This window comes from Adiantum capillus-veneris, chromosome 10, assembly GCF_014529385.1.
Source record: "Adiantum capillus-veneris isolate H3 chromosome 10, ASM1452938v2, whole genome shotgun sequence".
Taxonomy (NCBI): Eukaryota; Viridiplantae; Streptophyta; class Polypodiopsida; order Polypodiales; family Pteridaceae; genus Adiantum; species Adiantum capillus-veneris.
Window position 1 is genome coordinate 46,170,140 of NC_140940.1, and position 23,891 is coordinate 46,194,030.

Consider the following 23,891-nt stretch of genomic DNA (forward strand, 5'->3'; position numbering starts at 1 on the left):
ATAGAACCAAGCCATTGAGAGTTGACATACTCGGTCATCTCTTCAGGTAATCCCACAGAAAACTGTTTCTTTTGCTCAGCAAAGTCTATCTTTTGGAAGACAGTAGCCTTGAGATGTAAATCCCAAAACTTGTCTACATACTTATGGATAGACTCATGAGAGAGAAGCTTTAAGCTGCACCATTTGGTAAGCACTTTGTCCTTTGCATCGCTTGCAAGGAATTGCTTCATGCTGAAAACTCGTAGAGTTTTCCTTGTCTTTGGGGCTTCGCCGTTGCCATGAAGGCTAGCCCACCATTGACGAGCCGATTTTTAAAAGTGCATAGCTACATGGCATAGCTTGGAGGACTCTGTGAAGCCCTCATCTCTAAAGGCCGCATCAAATTGTTGGATGAAGGCCAACACTTTGTCGGTAGCACCAAAGGTGCCATCATAGGTGAGAAAAGAGATACTCTTTCCTCCCTCTTTGAACTTCTTTAGCTTTTGTGACCTTCTTCATGTAGGGTATGATTTGCGATGTCCTCCCCTCCTGTATTCTCTAGGAGAATAGCCATAGCTTTTGTCGGAAGAGGAGGAAGGTGACGAAGAAAGAGAAGAGGGTGACCTCTTTCTTGCCCTTTTCTTCCTTTTTTCCTCTCTTCCCTTTCGGGGTGACCAGGAGAAGGATTGTATGTTGATCTTTTCCTCTTAGGAGGAGTTGGCGATCATCTAGACCACCATCTTCATGGAGCCACATCTGCAGAGGAACTTAAAGTTTTATTGCTTTCTTGCTCTTTGGATTCCTCCTCTCTATGGGAGAGAGTCTTCTTTTGGGGATCTCTTCAAGAGGCCTCCTAAGCTCTCTCTCCTCTTGGAGAGGAAGGGAAATCTCATAAGCATGAAGTTGTTGAGTAACTTCGGCTTGCAAAGCAGGGTTGCCCATAGCTTGTTGCAACCTAGTAACGAGATAATTAACAAACATGGGGCACCATCATTAGCACCTTCATGTGAAAATTCAAAGCTATCAATGTTCATTCTACTGTCTTGGTTATTGTCAGCCATGTTAACAAAATTTGTGTAAGTGTATGCTTTGGTAATTCAAAACCTTACTTGCCACTCCTCTTAGCCTTTGAAAATCGGCTCTTAAGTATCTACACCCACGGCTCGAAGTGGTTAATTATAGAAAGTAGTGGAGTAGGTATAATATTGCAAAATTGCCGAGGGCTAGCTCCTTTCGGACTTCTTATGGCTCAATAATGGTAAAGCCGTAGACAAGTCTAAAAAGACTCCATTATTAAGTCCAAAGCTCCTGAGATGTGCACCATATCCCACATAGTGTCTCAACAAAATCGATAATAGATCCGAGTCCCACTTACCCTAATATAATTAACAAAATCAACCATTTATAGGCTACTTAAGGACCTCTCTTCTTAAGCAAGAAAAGAGAAACCAAATGCTTTGATACCAATGTAATGGAATTAGCCTATTAACTTGAGAGTAGCGGAAATTAGAGAGAGTACTTTTGTGAAATTACTTTGTGAGCATAGCCGGTGAACATAATTGATGGTAGCAACATGAACATAGCATTTAGTTAACTTGGCATGAACAATACTTTTGCAAGAGAGAGAGTTTAGAGAACATGACAACAGTTGAGGACTGGGTTTATGTGGAGCCGGTCCCCCCTCCAACAAGCATCTGTATTATAGTTTCTCCCATCAAAAGAGACTTGTTACAATACAATCTTTGTGCTCCTTGTGATCTAGGTGATGCAATGAAGATGGAAAGCTTCATGCATCACGCGCATAACATTAACTTTGTGGAAAGCATTAACTATCCCAAGCCTCAATCCCAAGACCTCAAACACCTTCGAAGGTGGAGAGAGCTAGCAGGGAATGAGGGTAGGGAAGAGAAAGAAGAAACATTTCATAGGAGAAAGAATTAGTTCCTCACTTATCATCACTCTTCTTGCCAGCATACATAATAGCATAGTAATGAAGATGGAGAAGATGGTAATCTTAAGCATTGACGCATGGCTCTTGGTTGGATTTGTATTCCATAGCCAAGAGTGTTGATGTAGGCTCTCAACCTCTCTACTTGCTTGGAGAAGGAGAGGGAGCTCTTGCACTCTGCACTTCACACAATGAGAAGTAGGCATATAGCAACTTGCCCTCACCTCTAAAGTGTTATAAATTACAAAAGATGGGAAAACTCTTCCTAGAGATGGAGATTCCGATGTTGATTCTGGCTGCAATTCTCTAGCTTCAGATGCAAGAATTGCATGGCATCAATCTTCTATGTAGAACCATTACCAAGAAGCTCTGGATCTAGAAGCCATTCAAGCAGTTGGCCATAAGGAGGATATGGTTATGGAGGGGAGAAGCAACAACAACTATGTGGTAGGGGAAGAAAAGATTTTGGAGAAGAAGAGCTTTTTGCTCAACTTACTAGAGTGTACACAAGTCGCTCCCTCCGGGATGTCCCACTAGATAGTTCACTTTCTACTTATTTTTCATGCAAGTTGCTCATCTTTCATTCTTGCGAGCTCAATGAAAAAGACAAAGAGAAAGAGAGAAAGAAAACATACATGCCCGTTGTCGAAAGACATACCGTGGCGTCGAACTGCACCTCCTCGCATCCACTTCACACGTTTAGGCCCCACCCGACACATGAAAAGATAGAGCACATTTACAAGAATAGCAAGTATTATGCATGGGCTCCACAAAGGCACACACCCCTCACATGCCAACTTTTAATTGGGCAAGAATTCCCTACCAACATGGACACAAAATTGCAGGGCCAACAAATAAAATCCTGGACACAATGTACTTTTCCCCATCCCATTTAGTGGAGAGAGTGAGAGACAGCGAACGAAGATGGGAGAGGAGGGCAATCTTACGCAGCCGATCGCCGCTGCGCAGACGGCGATCACGACGGAGCAATTCAATCTCTGGAAGCAGCGCAAGGTTCTTTCCTCTCTCATTCGCATGTAACGCACATCTTGCAGTCTCTGCATTCACTCAAACTTTCTTCAGGATGCAGAAGCTGCTGCGAAATGTGCAGAGGTTGCAAGAAAAAGGGCAGACGACATTGCTTCTGGCAGACTCCAAATGAATGGCAAAGAGCTCTACCAACATGAGCCCTGGGTCTTCGACGACTCCAACTTCACATAGCGATGCAGGCATGGGGTGCTTTTCTGTGGTATATCTGCCATGCGTTGCTTTTCTGTTTAAGGACTGGTGTGTACATCAACATGGGTTGGTAACCTGTGCGTAGATGTGGAGGTCTTCTGAACGGACGTTCGCTTTTGGATAGGAGGCAAATCGATATGTTCCTTTGGTGTCTCACTATGTTGATTGATCTTAAACGATACAATTATGTCCTGCGATCTGGTGTAAGGTTCCATATTGAAGTACTGCTCAATTTTTTTTTGAGATTAATGGAATTTTCTTTGGAGTAAATGATATATACCAATTAGAAGGTATGATTTGGAACTTTTTTTGCGGTCACTGCAGCTGAAGCATGATTTACAAGAGGGTTGTCATTGTATGGTCGTATGGAATCTATATCGTAAGATTTAGTTACACACTGTGTGACACAAGTCAGAATGGAGTAGAATATTTGTGTGCGCAAGGGTTGTTAGACAGAGCATAGACATAAAGTTTCAAGGGACCGGCTACTTGAAGGGTGGCTGTCATGTGTAGGTTGGGTAGCATAGCCATGATGACAATATCGATGCTTTACCGATGTCCAAGCAGGTCATCGTAAGTGTCAGTCACAATGCAGATTATGCAGGGAGGGCCCCACAACTTCTAGTCTTTCTCGCCACATGTATGAAAGCTCTTGGCTTCTCTAGCATCATTCTCACAATGAGACAAGAACTGGTGATATTTTGAACAAAAGGCAAATATCACAAAAGGCAAGGAGTTTCTTTCCTTATTTTCTTGATTTTTGATGACCTGAAGGCTATCGTGGATATCTTGTCTCGAGGAAGGGTTTCTTTGCTATTGCAGACTCTGCTAGCAATTCTGCAAGGCCTGCCGCCTCCCTTTGTGTAGTTTTGATTAATTTTTTCTTTGAAAGAGCAGAAATTGCTAAATGCAAGTGCTCAAGCATTAGGAGATTGAGTTCTCGAAGGGATTACTGCAAATGCTGGACTTTGTGAGTGGTTTGACGCATGTTCTTTGAGATTGCATTTTGGTATTGTATCCATAGTGTTTTTTCATACTCATATGATAAATTCACTCTACTTTCATACTCATGACAATTGGAGTATGACGTGCGTATGATATGCTCAAATGTACTTACCATGCTTAATCTACATGGTGAAATGATCTATCTTTATCCTTGGAGTAGCCAGTGATGTGCACAAGTTTTGAAAGCAATGGCTATCATGTCTTTGAGTTGCAAACACTATGTAGTCACATGCAACTCGTGTATGATACCGTACTTTTCTCGCGTCTAGAATATCCCCTACGCTACATGAAACAGTAAAGCCCTCTGGTTGAACTTTCAGCTCTGTATCTGGAATGAGCATCTCCAGGGCCGACGGAGATCGGTCAAAGTGGTTAGTCTGCATTAAAGAAATATCAGATAATCAGAGTGCAATTTGCAGATCATAACTCTTGTTTTCTGAGGAGGAGGTTATAACTTCCATCTCATGCTCTTGACATTGGCAAAATCACAGGGTCTTTCATAAGAGTACCCTATTACAAGGTAGTCTCTGGTTAAGTCAAGGGCACGCTCGCACCTGAATAGTACCCTACTAATCGTATTGGGTATGACTTCCACCATGGCCTCGGCATTGTTCTGCAGCTGTTGCCTTGGCTTTGACACTGAAAGCCTTAAATTCTTGTAGGACAATCTCTGGCAAGTTTCATGAACGTAACAAGACGGCTGCAACCCCCTTAAAAAGCTGACCATCAATAACAATCCAGCCTTCAAAACTCAGCGATCTTACCACGGTATGTACTACCTAAAAATTGATTGACAATGCACACCTCTTCGTGAAATCATCTACAAGTACTCGAGATTGCCTTTGCAAATGTGTTACAATCACTCGAAATGCTCATGGTGTTGTCTATGTAGTGTGCTGTGCAATTCATATCAAGTATGGCGGTGGTCTTTGAAAGAGCTCTTTCAGCTGCAGTAAGTAGTAGTTAAGCATGCATGTGATTGCCTCCACATATGAACAAAAGACAAAATGACTTGTGCTATGCAACAGAACAAACAAAGCATGCAATTAGTAGACTATAAGGAGCTACAAATAAAATCAAAACACTAAACTTTACTTACGAATGAAAATTTTAACAACAGTACAAAGGATAGTACATCAGACCGTTGCTTTTAGAATTGTGAGTGAATTCTCAAAAGTGTGCTCTCTCTCTCTCTCTCTCTCTCTCTCTCTCTCACACACACACACACACACACACACCCTCATCAATGCTTGCAAGTCCACCTGAAATTATGATTCTTTTATTAAACTTCTTAATTAAGTGGTGAACTTTTGAAATTGAAAAATTATGTGAAAACCTTCAACTAAAGTTACCTCACCCTCTCATTTTTTTAGAAAAAAGACTTTTCTCAAGGACTTCTCTTTACTTACCTTTAACATGCACTCTCATGCACACCCCCTTCATACTTGGGATTAAAATATGAATGCCTCACATTAGCCTATACCGAAGTGTTAAAAGACAAATGTTCAGTTTATGTGGGAGAGTTGCCCTTTTTATTGTGCATAGCTTTGATTATGTGCGTGTGCGATCCATCAGGTATGCAAATTCTATGGTTTATGGCTTGGAGTGAGCTATTTTGGGTATTTTGTAGGGATACCACCATCCGTTCGTAGTAGTGGCATCAGAGCTCAGGTTTACCTTCCAAATGATACAATTACATCATCTACGGAGAGCTCCATGGGATAGAGCTAAGTTCCTTTTTCTTTTTGTGTGTTAATTTTACTCGTACACGGTGGAAATGTTTTCTTATATGTGTACTTAAGAAAAATAAGTAGCATGTGTACTTAAGTGAAAATTACTGGTGTGTTTATTTTTTTCTCCAATAAAGAAAGATCGCATTGCTACATAATTGGTGTACATTGTAGAGCATGATTGGTATGTACGAGCATCATAGACGTTGCATATTGATTTAAGTATATAGTTGATCTAATATGATTGATGTAATAGCATAACTAAGCATAAAAAGTGTTTAGAAGAGACTTAATAGAAGAGAGTAGCCGTGAAACGATGATGGGGACGGAGTCAGAAACGCTCTTTTGAACTATTCGAAAATAGAAGAGAAACGCTCATTTGAACTATTCAAAAATAGAAGAAGAAAACGATGTTTTGATGTCATAGGGTGAATCAAAGGTTTGCAAAAGGAGCTTGAACAGGAAGTTAAATAGAGAGAAGATGTATAAACTGAAGTACATATCTATTTCTAATTTCTTCCTTTGACATAGCAAGCAAACCCAAGAATCCAAGAGAGAAAATTATTGAGGGCAAGAAACTTTGGCTCAGTCTCAAGAAGGGAAAGAGCTCTAAGAAAAGGAAAAAAAAGCATAAGCTCTTATCTATACTAATAGATAAAGGGGGAGCGAATTCCGCCCCTCCCCCGCCCCCCCCCCCCCCCCCCCCTTTGCCACGCGTCAGCCTCTCCTGCATCCGGTGGGTGTCGCCTCCAACGTCCGGGAACACAGTGACGCAGAGAGAGAGAGAGAGAGAGAGAGAGAGAGAGAGAGGGGGAGGCGGCGGAAGAGGCGGCTCCGCCGCCGGTTGCACTAGTTTTAAATTAAAATGATCACAACCCATTTCGAATGGCCGACTAGAGGGTCTTCATATCCTCTGGCAAAGGCACTGCTCATCAATGTCGGACGACAGCGGCAAGCGTCAATAGACAACGAAGATGACCATTAAAATGGCAAAATTTGCTGGCAGTGGACGGCTGAATCTCCTTGGCTACATACACCCTGTTTCCATGGCAGCTCATACGCACATGCACATCGTCTCTCTCTCTCTCTCTCTCTCCGCTTGCAAACCCTCGGCCACCACAGGCCATCAGCTATCGATCCCTCGTCCGCAACCACTCTCCATGCAAGGCTGGGAATCCTTGCGCCGCTCCTATCTTTATTTCTCGCCCTCAGCTCCTACCTCACACTAGCCACCACTTTTTCTCTCTTTTGAATGGCCATGCAACCAATAAACAACTCTCTCTCTCTCTCTCTCTCTCTCTCTCTCTTCCTACCGTCCATTTCGCTATCTCTCTACAGTAGCCAATCTCTGTCTCCCTTTGGGCAACCACCTCTCTCTCTCACCAACATGTAGCCACCCTCTCTCTCTCTCTCTCTCTCTCTCTCTCTCTCTCTCTCTCTCCATCACCTCTAGCTCTCTCTCACCCTCGTCTGCTCCATCTGACGCCCACACATTTTTTTTTTCTTTTTAACCATTCAACCCCACTCGTCATGCGGCCAGCAATCGCATCACAATTAGATTTCTTCTCTCTCTCTTTTACTGCGCAGGAGCAGTTAGCGTCTCTCTCTCTTTCTCAACTGGCGGCGGCACACACACATGCAGACAGTGCGTCTTCCTCAATTCTCGACCGTCAATAACCATCCAAACAAAAGAAATAAACCTCAAAAACCTCCTCCACTCGCTGTCTCTGACTTCATCAAGAAGCTGCGTGTTGGGCACGCAACATATAGATTGCAATGATTGGAGAGTACGTCGCTGCATGATCAGAACAGCAACGCTCCTAAGCTGGCATCGCAGCGATGTGTGCACAAAGCTTAAAAAGCTGCAACTGTTTTAATGCCGCCATGCTTGCATGCACGGTGGGAGGCTCACAGAATTTTTGGTGGCGGTGCCGTCGACGGGCCACAGCCTGGAATCTTGAGAAAAGGAACCAACAACCGCAGAAGAAAAAGCAAATTCGTGAGGCGGCTCAAATTTTTCAATCTTCGGTTGTTTATTTACTTGGTGAGCCAAAGATCTTTTTTTTTTTTTTTTTCAAATCAGGCCAGGGTAATGAGCCACTTGGCTCAATATTCACCATAGAATAAACAAGTCAATAAACGATCATGAAGAACTAAATCCAATAAACGCAGCTTTTCCTTGCACTACCATAATAAAAGGAAAAGAGAAGTAAACGAAGCAGGCCATAAATACATATCTAGAGTTGCATTGTTGATGTCCAGCTTTTCACCTCTAAAAAATCCGGGCTGCTATAAAATACAATCACGGATCAAAATTAGCGTACACACTCATGCTTTTGGGGGCCCGAAACTCATGCTTTGATTGTCACTTTCCTTCTTGTCTGCATCTTGGCGTAAGAGAGCATAACAAAGTACTCAAGAACTTCAGCCTAGTCCGCAGTTGATTTTCTCCTCTTCCACTTTACAATTGAAGTTTTACATCATCACTCAATCGACTTTCTGCATCTGGACTATAAACATTCAGTAAGAAGTCTCTCTCTCCCCCTCTCTCTCTCTCTCTCTCTCTCTCTCACACACACACACACACACAGCTGGTTTAGTAAATTGTTACTTTCGAGTGGGAAAAGAAATTGAATTGCTGAAGGGATTGAACTGCAAAGTATGAGTGAGGAAGGGGGTTTAGATATCTGCCTTAATGATCTTTACCTACACACTCAACTCAAAGCCTTATTTTGGCTAATGCAAAACGAGTGCATCTCTTCAAATGCGATCACATATGCTTGAATCTTGCAGGCATTTGGTAATTTGAAAAACGTTGAGATGGGCAAAAGATTTCACGATGGCATTCCTAGTCAAGGGTTGTCGAAAAAAAACGTTATGCTTGACACTTCCTTGGTCGACATGTGTGTCCGGAATTTCGTTGGTTGAGATGCATTGTTTGTGGGATAGGCACTACAAGGACTTGGCCACAAAGCTATGGCTTGTTGCTTTTAGGATGCGAAGTGAGGGCACTTCTCGCACTACGTAGAACTTCAATACAAGCAATGATGATATTTTGAGACAAGACCTGCATGATTGACACTTCCCTAATCAACATGTATGCCAAATGTGGTGTCTTGAGGAGTTTTCTATTTGGAACGTCGTCTCGTGGAACACATTGATTGTGGGATATACTCAACAACGAGAGGGCCAGAAAGCTCAGGGCTGTTTTCAGCAAATGCCAAGGGAGGACATTTCTCTAGATGTAATCACCTATGCTTGCATCTTGAAGGAGTCTCTCTCTCTCTCTCTCTCTCTCTCTCTCTCTCTCTCTCTCAATTTATTATCTGTGTTGGTAAATAGTTGATTAGAAGTGGGAAAAGGGATCGAGCTGCAAAGTATAAGTGGGAAAAGTGGGTTCAAATATCTACTTTAACGATCTTTACCTACGCACCAAACTCAGAACCTTAGGCCGATGCGAAGTGAGTGCATCTCTTTAAATGCGATCACATATGCTTGCACCTTGAAGGCATGTGGCAATTTGGAAAACGCTCAAATGGGAAAGATTCACGATGAAATTTCTGGTCAAGGGCTGTCCAAAAAAAAACGTTATGCTTGGCACTGCCTTGGTCGACATGTATGCCCAGAATTTCGTCGCTTGAAATGCATTGATCACGGGATATTCGCCACAAGGACTGGGCCACGAAGCTATGTTTAGTTTCTTTTAAGATGCAAAGCAATGGCACTAGGACTCCAATACGAGCAACGATGATATTTTTTGACAAGAGCTGCATGCTCGACACTGCCCTGATCAACATGTATGCCAAATGTGGTGTCCTTGAGGAGCTTTCTATTTGGAATGTCATGTCTTGGAATACACTGATTGTGGGAAAGCCAGGAAGTTTTCAACGAGAGAGAGAGAGAGAGATATTACACACTTACACACACTCTTTACGCGTGGAAGGCTCACATACTGCATGTGCGGGAGAGAGATAACCATGGCTGCTTTGTCTCTGACCTCACGAGTGGCCTCTTCTTTCATCCAGCCTGCACGGGAGAAGGGATCCCTCTCTAGCTCGTTGTTGAAGCCATCACCTGTCTCAACTTCCTTTGGTGTCAAGACCTGCGCGAGGGTTTCATGCTCTCTTCAGGATAACCTCAAGGAGTTGGCGTCCAAGTGCAGTGAGGCTGGAAAGGTTGCTATTGTAAGTCTGATCACCTCCTCGCTCATTGTCTCTGGAGTCAATGCAGAAGGCCCGCCAAAGAAGCTTTCCTACAATGAGCTAAAAGGTCTGACATACATGGCAGTCAAGGGAAGTGGTATTACTACCCAGTGTCCCATGATCAAGAGTGGATCCGATGCCGTTGGTCTCAAGCTTGGCACATATCAGCTTAAGAAGTTGTGCTTGGAGCATGCCTCTTTCAGGGTGAAAGCAGAGTCTCAGTTCAAGGGAGGAGTCCTAGACTTTCAGCCCACCAAGCTCATGACAAGGCTTAAATTTGAGGAGCAAGATGGATCCACTATATTGCAGTTAATGTTCACCTCCCTAGGGTTCATTTGTCGCACTCCCATCTCCATCCCCAAGCTTGACCTACATGTCATGAAGCTCATGCCAGCTGCACAGCAGCGCCACTTGAAGACATAAATTCCTATGAAGCTGCATGCACCAACGCTACATCGATGCTTGGTTTGCATGTGATTGAGGCCAGTGCCATCATCATCAACATTGCAGATGAATAAAAATCATGCCACTAATCAACTCTGCTAGCTTGTCATCGCTGACTTTTTTTTTGTAGGCGGCACGCCACAAACTCGCCATACCGCATCAAAGCCATTCCATATAGCTTTCCCCCATTGAAATCCCTGCAAATTGGATGTAAAACAACTGAAACCTGCGTAGTCGATTTGCAGTTGTCCATGGTGTGAATCCCATAGAGTTCTACCATGTTGAGCAATGCTTCTGCGGATGCTGATGGGAAAGCAGGCCCCTAATTAATCATCATGACACAAGGCATCTCATTCAGAAGAATTGGAAGATTCATATTTCGGCACCTGATCACAACACACGCCATCCTCAAGGAGGCCAATCATCATCAGATGACATGAATTGGGCTATGCACTTGGCTGACGAAGCTCAAAATATAGAACTGAAATCTCTTTTGAAAGAACAATGCTACAACAAATAGTGGTTTGCTATGGTAACAATTCCTTTGTTGTACCACTTTCTTGTTGGATGGTGTCTACTCAATTCCATTAATGCTACTAGGCTCGGAGGTTTGAGAGTGTAGGTGTCAAAGCACCCCTTGCAACAAATCTCTCAAACGGATTTTCCAAGTCAAGAGTGAGTCCCTTAACACCGCTTTCTTAAGCACCTTATTATATCTGTGCTTATCCCGAGCAATGAAAATACCGACCAAATGGCTTTAGAGCTATGCTTATCTCACCCATAGGAGGCCCTAGCTTCATCACAAGTCCCCCTCCTCCCCCCCCCCAATGCTCATTTCAGGACCATCCCATCACAATGCCGAACTTTAGGACACCAAGTCCCTCTCTTTCAGCAAGTCCCAATCCCCTCGCCCTCCTATCCACCCGTCCAAAGGTTGCAAACAAACGAGAACGAGCTTGCTCCGAACAAAACGGCCCAAGGCTTCCACCTCCAAAAAAAGAATGTGGAATAGGAAGAGAATGATGGAAAGGGGAAGTCGTCCTTATGGAAGGACTACTAAGTATGTGTTCGTGGTGGAACACCAAGCCCCTCTTTGGCTTGCCCCTACCTAACTGTGCACCCTCTCCCACTCGTCCATCCTTCCCACTAAGCTCGCTCTCTCACTTGCCATCTCGACTCGCCTAACCCCAATAGGAAACTGGCTACAACATAAGGTAGGAGAAAGAGTTGACGGCCGAGCAGAGAGAGAGATAGTGCAATTTTAACAAGGGAAAATCTATCAAAAAGCACCCATAACTCTTTATATAGCAAACTTTTGACATAGAATATAAAATTAGATCTGCTTCTCTTTAAGCTTAATTAATATGTCACATCTTCTGTATTTGTCTTAATCCGTGTTTTGTGTCTGGCAGGGAGGACATATATTCACAATAATGGACATTTCAATTACACAAGCGCGACTCCAGGTCGACAACACTACAAGGTTCGTTATCTATATCCAGCACCCCATGACTATGCATTTGCTTGGCGCAACACATAAACGCTACGGGGCAGGGCACGGCTTCCGTTTCTTATAATTTTTGGAGAGACCACAGTGTCAGCTCTCCACCATACTTTTGTATTGGCACCTCTGCATGACGTGCACTGTATACTTTGTAGTTTGAGTCTATGACATTTCATTGCAAGACGATATGTTTAACTATTCACATTGCTTTTTTGTAGCTTGACTCAAACATTGTCCTCCGGCTTGCACAATTGGATAACATTTGTACACGATTATCAGGTCGGTAGTGTAGTTCAATTTTTATAATTTGTTTATTCTTTTTGTATTTTTGAGTCTATCAAAGCTTCCTTAAGTTCAGTTTAGCCATATGTTTTTCTCACGAGTGCATGCTCAATTTCAATCATCGTATCTATATATCAAATAGACATGCATTTCTTTTCTCACAGTTTGGAAATTCAGCTTATATATTGAAATAAAGGAAAATTGATTACACTTGATTAAGAATAAGATGGGTATCTCAAAGATAGTTCCAGGATTTAGAGACTAAATGGTCGATATTACTAGGTTGAACGCTACAATCTGCAAAGAACTATCAAAATAGGTTAAGTTACAACCCTTTTGCTCGATTCAATTACCCTCTTTAGTATCCCTTTTTCGTATATGGAGCATTGTGGAACACAACTTGCTTCTTTCAAATGCTCATTATGTCCCAAGCTGAGCTATTATTGGTGCCTATCGATGGGTTCTACTCATTTTTCTCGTGTCACCACAACAAAATCCAAGGCGATGACAATCACAATCAACTAATCAAGTAACCAAGTGCCCTCCAAAATCTATCAGATTATGTACGGCAAAGGCCCACCAAGCAAGACTAGTTAAAAAAATAAATCTTACAACTAGGCAATCCTACACAATCTGTGTCGTCGTTGGTCCTAGTCCATCTTTCGAGTTTAATTTGCACTGAGATAAGAAAGGTAAGAAAGTCCTCTCTGGGTGCTTTGAGTTATATGGTGTATCACCTCTCATGGCGTGATGCAGATACACAAGTCTCTTTCTCTCTCTCATTTTGTACTGACACCATGGAGCGGCTACAACCTTCTGCTCTCATTACCCCTCACGTGTGAACCACACAATCAACTACAACTACCAACTGATTGTATCTTCCTCTCTGGGCCTTCCCCCCCCCCCCCCCCCCTCCCCCAAATTTCCTCTTCCACCTCTGTCCTATTCAAAAGAACCACTTCTCTCTTTCACCCCGGGCCGCCATCCCATCTCTTTCTTTGGCCCTCTCTTTGCCATTGGTTGAAAGCTATGATCCTTCAGGCTTTACCTATTTCATTCTCAACAAGAAAGAGACCCTGCACCTCTTATAATGCGGGAGGTTTATGGGTCATGAAAAGAGGAGAGAACATTTTAACATCGACAGAACGATGGGTCTTAATTGATTGTACTCTTTCATGTTCTAATGAAAACACATGAGGAGTATTGTCTACCTCTCTTTCAGTATTTGGTAAATTTGTATATCTTACGAGATCTTAGAGATGTCAACAACTGATAAATAGTTTTGATATTGTATCTTTGTGATTTTTCGGTGATGTACTTGACCACTTTTTTTTCTTACCTTAGAGTTTGTCTCTTAAACATGCTTAATCAATTGAATATACTCTCTCCTCTCTCTCCTCTCTCTCTTTATCTCTTTCTTTTGGGTGGTATGGGACACTAGAATAGGGAATATGTGGATGGCGACAGGCATAAGCAATGTTGTTTTCTTTCATAAATTTTTCTTTTACTATGTGATATTTTTGACACAGAATACTAATCACTCTTTTTTTTTACAAGTATGGTTTGCATATTTTTATCTTTGCAACTGAGGACAATTGCTTTCTAACGGAGAGGCATGTAACGGAGTTGATATTTCATTATTTAATGCAGCTGATAGGTAGAAAAAGCTAATTGAGCTATAGACTATGACACAAGATATATATTTTATGTACATTTTTTATTATTCAAGTGCTCTTTATGAGCTTTGGCCCTTTATGACCGGCCAACTAGGTTGTACTCATTTTGAATATTCAAGAAATCTATAAGTAAATGCATGCAAGAGAAAAATGCTCACTCTTGGACACTGGGGGAGATTGCACCTAGTGTCTTCATTGTTCTTTTGATCTCCTCTTCCCTGTCCTCTCTCGCCGTGCCGGCGTAGCACTTTGCACTAAGAGGTGCATCTGTATGTGCTCTCTCGTTAAATGTCCACTCACCTCGCAAATGACACAACAAATTTGTCTCCAAAGTATTGCGAGCTCGATTGAAATCACATGCCTATAGTTTTTCTATCTCATTCATGCATTTACTCTCATAAAAAAACCATTGGAAGTCCTTGTAAAAGCATATCTATATCAACTTATGTGCTAGAAATGGTGACCTTCGATTCATAGCACCTAATTTTAAGTTGGTGCTAAAGTTTTACTTGTAAGTCTTCATTTTATCGACATATAGTTTATCTTCATAAATACCATTGGTAGCACAAATTTTTTACTTACATAATGCACCACTCATACACATGAATCTCCATTTAGAAGTGGGATGTATGTCTAACAACAAATCACGTCCGTACCCATATGATGCAACCCTGTTCTTTCTCTTGCATTGTCCATCTCCATTGGGATAGTGGCCTAGTCATTAATCCATGAGCCAGTCATATTCGTTCCCTTTGCATTCTATATCCTAGCAGAACTAGACTAATCCTTAGCTACTACATCCTATTTGGAATGATTGTAAGTCCCTTTTGTCACGTTAACCTTTCTCGGTCCAAGATTCCCATTGCCAATGCAAGTCCATAATTGTATGATCGTTCCCTCACACTGAGGCATTGTAACAGTCCCAAATCAAGTCCATTCTCCAACCATATTTGGCCCTTTGAGACTCATAAACACCACCATAATGAGGCTATTTGTCTAATATCCTGTAACTTTTAATGGTCTAGTAACTTGTGTGTAGCGAAAAATAGCATGAACATAGTGAGCATTTCATTAGAATAGATTCCTAATGAGAATAACAAGAGTGCTTGGGTGGAGAGAGCAACAAAAAGTATAACACCTAGTTAGATAGCATGAACAATACTTCAAAAGAGAGAGAAATTAAGCAATTGATAATAGTTGAGGACCGGATTTGTATGGAGCCGGTCCCCCCTCCAAAAGGCTTTGTATTATGGTTTCTCCCATTGAGAGAGACATTTTACAATACAATTCTTTGTGTTCCTTCAATACTAGCTAGTGCAATGAAGATGAAAACTTCAACTTCAAGAACTAAGCAAAACATTTATCAAACACAACATCAATTCCCTCACGGTCTCAGACCCAAGACCTCACACACCTTGAAGATGGTGAGAGCTAGCGGGGTATGAGAGTAGATTGAGAGGAAGGAGTAGTTTTATGAGAAAGATGTACATCTCCTCACATAATCACTCATATTAGCATATCTTAGCTTAATAATTAGCATGGTAGAGGAGATGAGAATGCATTGAAGCTTGGCTCTCGGTTGGATTTGCATCACAAGAGTTGTTGGTGTACGCCTCCTCATCACAAGCTCGGAGTAGGTGTACGCCTCCCTCATCACAAGCTTGGAGTAGGTGTACGCCAAGAGTTGTTGGTGTACGCCTCCCTCATCACAAGCTTGGAGTAGGTGATAAGCTTTCCATTAAAACTTGAGAGAAGAGAGAGAGAGAGAGAGAGAGAGAGAGAGAGAGAGAGAGAGAGAGAGAGAGAGATAGTCTTCTTACTCCACACATAGACTAGTGTGAGTGTATATTGACATAATGCATTGACAAAATCAGCCCTCTCTCTCTCTTGGTTGACCCCTCTTGCTATTTTCTCATGTAGACACCCCATTGGACCTCCCCAAGCTTAGCCAATAGGATTTCAAGAGCATAAGTGATAGCCTTCTGACATGTGTCTCCCTTTCCCCTTTTGTGAGAGCTTTAGGTAATTAATTAATGCAACTAAACTCTCATTGGACCCCTTTGTCTCCTGGACAATAGGAATCAGGCAAGCCATTGGGCTGTTGAATGCTCATTGGATCCCTTGGGAGACTTTCCAATAGTATTCTAGAGAGATTAATTCTTATTGGCTCTTTTGTTAAGTGTTTTTAGATTAATTAAACTATATTTACTATAACCTAATTCTCATTGGTCCACCTCCAAGGCCATCCAATAGGATTTGAGTACACCTTGTGGACATCTGGCCTAGGGAGCTGGCATGTGTCCCTCATTCCCTTTGTATAAAGGGAGCTTGTGTGTGTGTGTGTGTGTGTGTGTGTGTGTGTGAGTTTCTCTCTCATCTCCTACAACTAGGGCTCGTCCCCTCCTATGTAGGGATGCATGAAGACTTTTTGGGACACATACAAAGCATCCAATTTCCCTAATGTTTGACCTTTGGACACAACCTTTGAATTTTGGAACCTTAGCATTTTGGAAGTCTTAATGGGCTGAACCTTAGGGTCTTTTAAGCCCATTGTTGCACATTGCTCTTTTGCAAAAGCCCCCCCCCCCCCCCCCCCCCCCTTTGGATCCCTATTTTCCCTCCGTTGGATCCCTACTGTGGCCGGTCTGCCAGCTAGAATATTAAATGATCAGTTTAACATGAAAAAATCATTTAGGAGAATTAGATATTAGTTATTATGACATTACCTCTCTCTTGAAATCATATTCGTCCTCGACTATGGGGTAGAGAAGATAAATCATATTCATTATAGGGCGTCTCCGGGGCTCAGTGGAGAATGAACTCTACAACTGCATGCTCTTTCTTCAGCAATCAATATGCCTAGAGGTGATCTTTGTCAATATAGATTTGGTCATTTGAACAATGATGCTCTTTGCCTTGCTTTTCGTGGACAAATGTTTACAAGCTTACCAGATGTTCGGAGTAAGCATGGAAAATGCATTTCTTGCATTTGTGGGAAGCAACATTGAGATATTGTTTAGAAGTATGCTAGACACCAATCTATTGTTGTTTTGGAGTTAGTTCACGCTAACCTTTGTGGACCTATGCAAACACCTTCCCAAGCTCTCTATTTCATATTGTTGGTGGATGATTTCAATCAATTTACTTGGGTATATTTTCTATAACACAAGTCAGAGGCCTCTTCAAGAATTGGCAGGCACTTAAGGAGAAGGGAGAAATGAATTGTTCAAGACAATTTGATCAGACAAACGTGGGGAGCTCACCTCAAAAGCATTCATTCAATTTTTTGTGGACCATGGTATCAAACAAGAGCTTGCAAATACCGGATCACCCTCAAAGAATGGAGTTGTGGAGTGGAAGAATAGTATAGTGGCTAAGATGGTGTGGACTATGCTTAAGCATCAAGACTTGCCAAAGTCTTTATGGGTAGAGGCAATTGTGATGCTTGTTGAGATGTCAAGCTCAACATGTATGACTCCTGGATGACTACCACCGATAGCCATCATCACTGGTGCGCCTTGGTAGATACACATATCTTCACTAGTGATACTACATTTGTACTACATCAATTTGGTCTACCTATTAGAGTGATGACACACTTATCTACTCAACTCACTCACTACGGTTTACATTAGACTCTTGTACTAGTTTTCTTCTTATGTTTTATTTTCCCTTCTGTTTTGTAGACCTCTTATCTTGAGTTAGTGAAGAAGAATAAGTACAATCTTATGCCTCCATATTTGTGTGTGTCTCAAGAGCTTAAGCTCTCTCCTTCTCTATCTCTTGACATGGTATCAAAGCTTAGTTGTGTCTGAGGAGTTTGGAGCAGCCTAGTAGGAAGCGGCCTCGGTATTCTGGGAGCCATCATCAAATGATCTACAATTGAGGTGATTTCTTTTGGATATTGTGCATCTCAGGGTTCTATGTAGTCCTTTTGACTACGACTGTGTAGTCAAATTTCCATTTTGGGCGTGTTTCGACACCCATTTTGGAGTAAGAGTGCGTTCACATGCAAAAACATTAAGGTTCAAATTCTGCAAATTTGCATATTGGTGGTGCCAAAAGATTCTATTTGGTTGTAGTGTACACAGACACTATCTAGCAAAGTGAAACATATGTATATATGCAGATTGTAGGTACAGGTGATAATCGACTATTTTTAACAGGCTGATCAGAGATTTTATGAATGGTTGAAAACATGTCATCGAACAGTGATGAGCTTAACCAAAGTGTCAGTGAGAAGCTAGACAAGATCAACTTCCATGCTTGGAAGTGCAGAATGACCAATTACCTTATGTGCAAAGATTATTTGGACTACATTGATGGAGAGCATGAGACAACACCACCATTACCAGAGGAAGGTGTGAGTGCTGCGCAAATAATTACATTTAAAGATTAGAACTAAGGAGCTCAGAAGGTCATGTACTAACTTGTAACTTTTAATGGTCTAGTGTCACGGTGTAGCGGAAAATAGCATAACCATAGTGAGCATTTCATTAGAATAGATTCCTAATGCGAATAGGAAGAGTGCTTGGGTGGAAAGAAAAACAAAAAGTATAACACCTAGCTCAATAGCATGAACAATACTTCAAAAGAGAGAGAAGTTAAGCAATTGACAACAGTTGACCGGATTTGCATGGAGTCGCTCCCCCCTCCAAAAGGATTTGTATTATGGTTTCTCTCATCGAGAGAGACATTTTACAATACAATTCTTTGTGTTCCTTCAATACTAGCTAGTGCAATGAAGATGGAAACTTCAAGCACAAAGCAAAACACTTATCAAACACAACATCAATTCCCTCACGGTCTCAGACCCCAGACCTCACACACCTTCGAAGATGGTGAGAACTAGCGGGATATGAGAGTAGATTGAGAGGAAGAAGGAGTAGTCTTACGAGAAAGGTGTACATCTCCTCACATAATCATTCATGTTAGCATAGCTTAGATTAGTAATTACCATGGTAGAGGAGATGAGCATGCATTGAAGCTTGGCTCTTGGTTGGATTTTCATCACAAAGCCAAGAGTTGTTGGTGTAGGCCTCCCTTGTCATAAGCTTGGAGTAGGTGATAAGCTTTCCATTAAAGTCTGAGAAGAGAGAGAGACTCTTCTTACTCCACACATAGACTAGTGTGAGTGTATATTTTCATAATGCCGTGAGAAAATCAGAACTCTCTCTCTCTCTCTCTTGGTCAACCCCTCTTGCTATTTGATCATGCAGACACCCCATTGGACCTCTTGCTATTTGGTCATGCAGACACCCCATTGGACCTCCCTAGGCTTAGCCAATAGGATTTAAAGAACATAAGTGATAGCCTTCTGACATTTTTTCCCCTTTCCCCTTTCCCCTTTTGTGAGAGCTTTAGATAATTAATTAATGAAACTAAAGTCTCATTGGACCCCTTTGTCTCCTGGCCAATAGGAATCAGGCAAGCAATTGGGTTGTTGAATGCTCATTGGACCCCTTGGGAGACTGTCCAAAACTCTTCTAGAGAGCTTAATTCTTATTGGCTCTTTTCTTAAGTGTTTTTAAATTGATTAAACTAGATTTACTCTTGCCTATTTCTCATTGGTACACCTCCAAGGCCATCCAATAGGATTTGAGTACACCTTGTGGGCATCTGGCCTAGGGAGCTGACATGTGTCCCTCATTCCCTTTGTGTAAAGGGAGCTTGTGTGTGTGTGTGTGTGTGTGAGTTTCTCTCTCATCTCCTATAACTAGGGCTCGCCCCCTCCTATGTAGGGATTCATGAAGAGTTTTCTCTCCTACACTTCCCCATATTAAATGATCAGTTTAACATGAGAAAATCATTTAGAAGAATTAGATATTAGTTATTATGACATTACCTCTCCCTTGAAATCATAGTCGTCCTCGACTATGGGGTAGAGAAGATAAAGCATATTCATTATTCCTTTTCCTAGCGGGTAGAGGATCCCTATATTACCCTACGACATCGTTCCAGAATGGATGACTAGTTCATTTGGCGCTTGAGAGCCTAAGCTGCCACAAGCATGTCTGCACATTAGTCCTATCAATCTTCCATAGTAGAATGACAAGATCTACTTGGTTTTTGGGAGACGTCGTCTCCGCAAACTTGATCTAAGCATGCATACTACTTCATTTTTGTGCACAATAAAGAAAAGAGAGTCGTATAAGCCAAAAACTTAGTTCATTTTTAACATTTGTACATTTTCTTACTCTTGGGAAGCATTGTAAGCATTGACAAGGTTTAGGTTATCCTTTAATTGTATGCCTTGCATCCATCTAGCATCTTCAAAAGGACAAGTCTTAAACTTAATAAGATGTCGTTGGATAGTCTTACCGCCTCTTAGTACCTTGTCTTCATGGCGGAGGATGAATTTGAGCTGCAGCACCTCTTCTTGGTCCTCAATCTCCGGTGGGTCTTCAATAGTAGGTTCTTGAGGTGGCTCTCCTTTGTAAGTCTTTAAGAGGCTCACATGAAAATCATTGTGTATGATAAAATGGCTGGGAAACTTGAGTTGATAGGCCATCTCATTAATTGGACTAAGAATCAAGAAGGGACCATAGTACCTTTTTGCTAACTTAGCATAGTACTTTTGGTGTCCCATAGGATTCTTGCCCATCGTCTATCTTAATCGAGCCTTGGGAAATTTGAGTAAGACCCCATCATTTTCTTTAAAGTCTTGGGCTCTTCTGTGCTTGTCAGTAGAAGCTTTTTGACTTTGCTATAAGATAGAGATAACATCCTTCATCTTTTGGAAAGATTCTTGTAGGTCTCGGCTATATTCATCTGCAACGAAGATCTTCCCGTGTACCTTAAGTAGCAAGGGACTTTTTATTCTTCCCTCAATTACCTCAAAAGGTGATTTTTCCGTGGAAGTATGTACAGTATTATTGTAGGCATACTCCACTAAGGGTAAGTACTTCTACCATTGGGATCTTTGATCTACTTCCGTTACATAGGCTTTTAGTAGATCAAGAATTATTAGGTTAGCTATTTCACTTTGGCCATCCGTTTGCGGGTGATAGACCGAAGAGAAGTTTAGCTTTGTTCCTAAATTCTCAAAGAGACCCTTTCAGAAATTACTGGTCATTCTAGGATCTCTATCCCACACTATGGACATTGGTAGGCCCCGGTACTTGAAGATTTGTGATATGCAGAGGGTTGCCATTTGATGGGCTTTGATAGTCCTTTTGACATGTATAAAATGAGCTTGTTTACTAAACCTGTCCACTATCGTCCATATTCCCGTATTCCCATGGATAGACTTAGGCAATCCAAAGATAAAATCTATGGATATTCTCTCCCATGGTGAATTAGGGATTGGCAAAGGTTGAAGCAATCCAGGTTGTTTCCCTCTATCAAACTTCGTCTTTTGGCATACCACACATTTAGAAACATACTCTTGTATGTTTGCTTTCATGGTAGGCCAATAGAAATATGTTTCAATCCCCTTTAGGGTAGACTGAATCCCTTTATGCCATGCATAAGGAGAAGCATGAGATTCATATATTACTTTCTCACGGAGTGAGTTAGTAACGCATAGTCTATTTCCATAGAGAAAATAACTGTCTTGTAAAGTAAATGGTTCCTCTTTCTTCCCTAACACTAGACTAGTAACCTAACAGGACATAAAAGTGTCCTTTCAGGGTTTTGAAAAAAAAATCCAAAACCATAGTAGATCCACTCACTTTGAAAAATCCTTTCATGAGCTTATAGATCAAGGACTTCTACATATGGAAAAATTGAGAAACTTGTAAGATTTCTCATTTCTTGGTCACTACAAGCCTCCAAAGTTGATGAACCAGTGCGTTTTTCCCAAAACAACAATTTCTTATGGTTGATTGCATATAAATAAGAGTGGGGATTTTTGTAGGACATGAGATAAAATTCCCCGTTAACTTCAATGGGTTGGCGATCAAAACATATGGTTGCTTTTACCTCACTAATTGTTTTTTGGGCAAAAAAAATAGGTACAAAAAAGTTGCATTCTTGTCATTCTGCGGACCTATCATCAAAGTTTCTATAGTCACGCTCAATACAGATACTATATATATGTTTTATTAGTTCCCTTTGGACCTTTGGATTCAAAAGGAGCCATGGAGCATGTCAAAAGGATAATGGATCTCTTACTACGTGGAACCTTGGGGGCAATGATAAAGTGCTAAATATAGCAAACAAGAAAAAACTGGGTTTAGCATTATGACCTCTAGAAACCCATAGAAACTACTCAATATCTAGCCAAGTTTGTAGTTTATGATTACATATGGTTACTACCTACAAAATACACACAATTGGCCTAAGAGACTAGCAATATTGAGAAAGTTATACTTGCTACTCTCAAATGTCTCGTATTCTTTAGCAATCAAAAAACTCAACCATCATCATATACTATGCTATATAGCGTATTAGGTCCTCCAAAACTCAAGGAAGATTAGATTTATGTTATACATTACACTTACACAATCAAAATTGAATTTGGATATCAAGAAAGCCACCAAAAAAATCATAAAAGTGCTAATTTTGGCCAAAAAACAGATTATGCAATTCTTGTAAGTTGGTCATAACTTTCAATTTTAACATTTGGCTCTCCCTACAAGCATCAAAACATGTTGAAAACTATGAAGGATTATCCTTTAGAAATCTAAAGCTCACAAACATGAAGTTTAGAGTGGTAAAGTTGCAGAAAATTGAAAAAAAAGCCAAAAACAGGACCCGTTTTTCACACAGTTTAGGTTCAAAAATGTTGTGCAAGAGTAAGGTTAATGATGAAACCGATACTCCAAAAAACAAAAATCAGCTCATAAGGCAACTTTGTGGATATATAGCACCTGGAAATTCATTTTCATACTCTTCAAATAATTCAAGCAAAATGGTCACTTAACAGAACACAAAAGTGTCCAAGGACATAAAAGTGTCATGTTACCATTCTAGTGCTAATGCAAGGGCTGAAATCACATCTCTAAAATCGGAATTAATAGCATACTCATCTACCTATAAGATAGATCATTGTGAGTTTCTATGAAAACAGCATTCACTCTCGGCCGTCTTGAGAGTGCATCGGCTACTTGATTATGCTTGCCAGCAATGTGAGCAATATGAAAATGAAATTGCAAAAGGAAATTTGCCCACCTCATTTTTTGTCGGAGAGCTTCGTCTCCATCATGAAGTACTTAAGACTTTGGTGATTCGTTCGCAGAATGAAAGGAGTTCCCAATGAATAGTGCTTCCATGAGTCTAAGGCATGTAGAACTGCGAGGAGTTCCTTTTCATACATGCCTAGAGCTTTCTCAACAGGGTCGAGCCTTCAACTTTTATAAGCTATGGCGTGCTCTTACTAGAGCAAGAAAGCTCCAAGGCAATCACCACAAGCATCACATTGGACCTCAAATGGCTTTGAGAGATCCGGAAGTGTAAGCACAGGTTGAGAGATAAGCTTTTCTTTAAGATTTTTGAAAGCATTGTTCTCCTTGGCAAACCATGTGTACCTAAAGTTTTTCTTTGTTAAGTCATGTAGTGGTCCTGCTATTAGTGACAACTTTTCTATGAAGCATCTATAGTATGCACACATACCTATAAAGCTTGTTAGTTCATGAAGATTCCTTAGTTTAGGCCATCCTTTTATTATCTCTAATTTTGATGGATCCATTTGGATGCCATCTTGAGAGATAATGGGACCTAAATACTGAATCTATTGTAAGAAAAATTCACTTTTTTTTTTTATTAACATAAAGTTTATTCTCTCTTAGAACTTGAAATATTACCTGGAGGTGTTGCTTGTGTTCGTCTGATGAATTAGAGTAGATGATGATATTATCAAAGAACACTCCAGTAAAGGTTCGGTGAGGCCTGAATAGTTTCTCCATCAAGCGGTTAAATGTGGCTGGTGCATTGTGATAG

At 41.2% G+C, this 23,891-nt stretch overlaps 1 protein-coding gene and 1 long non-coding RNA gene across 3 annotated transcripts; both read left to right on the forward strand.

The window, feature by feature from the left end:
- Positions 1-2,761: 2,761 nt before the first annotated feature.
- On the forward strand, positions 2,762-5,261 carry LOC147448783 (uncharacterized). Of its 2 annotated transcripts, XM_086522452.1 has the most exons (6): positions 2,762-2,941; positions 3,011-3,040; positions 3,149-3,156; positions 3,252-3,369; positions 3,491-3,545; positions 3,941-5,261. In XM_086522452.1, the coding sequence occupies exons 1-6, from the start codon at positions 2,852-2,854 to the stop codon at positions 4,138-4,140; spliced, it is 501 nt and encodes a 166-aa protein (XP_086378578.1). In that variant the 5' UTR covers positions 2,762-2,851; the 3' UTR covers positions 4,141-5,261. The 2 variants fall into 2 exon arrangements, 1 of the variants encoding a protein (XP_086378578.1); XR_015189515.1 differs by lacking the exons at positions 3,252-3,369; positions 3,491-3,545; positions 3,941-5,261 and having other exon boundaries at positions 2,804-2,941; positions 3,018-3,155.
- A 2,891-nt stretch (positions 5,262-8,152) lies between these two features.
- Positions 8,153-13,189, forward strand: LOC147448784 (uncharacterized). Its single transcript, XR_015189516.1, has 3 exons — positions 8,153-8,424; positions 11,960-12,030; positions 12,270-13,189. It is a non-coding gene; the product is annotated as an uncharacterized LOC147448784 (long non-coding RNA).
- Positions 13,190-23,891: the final 10,702 nt, after the last annotated feature.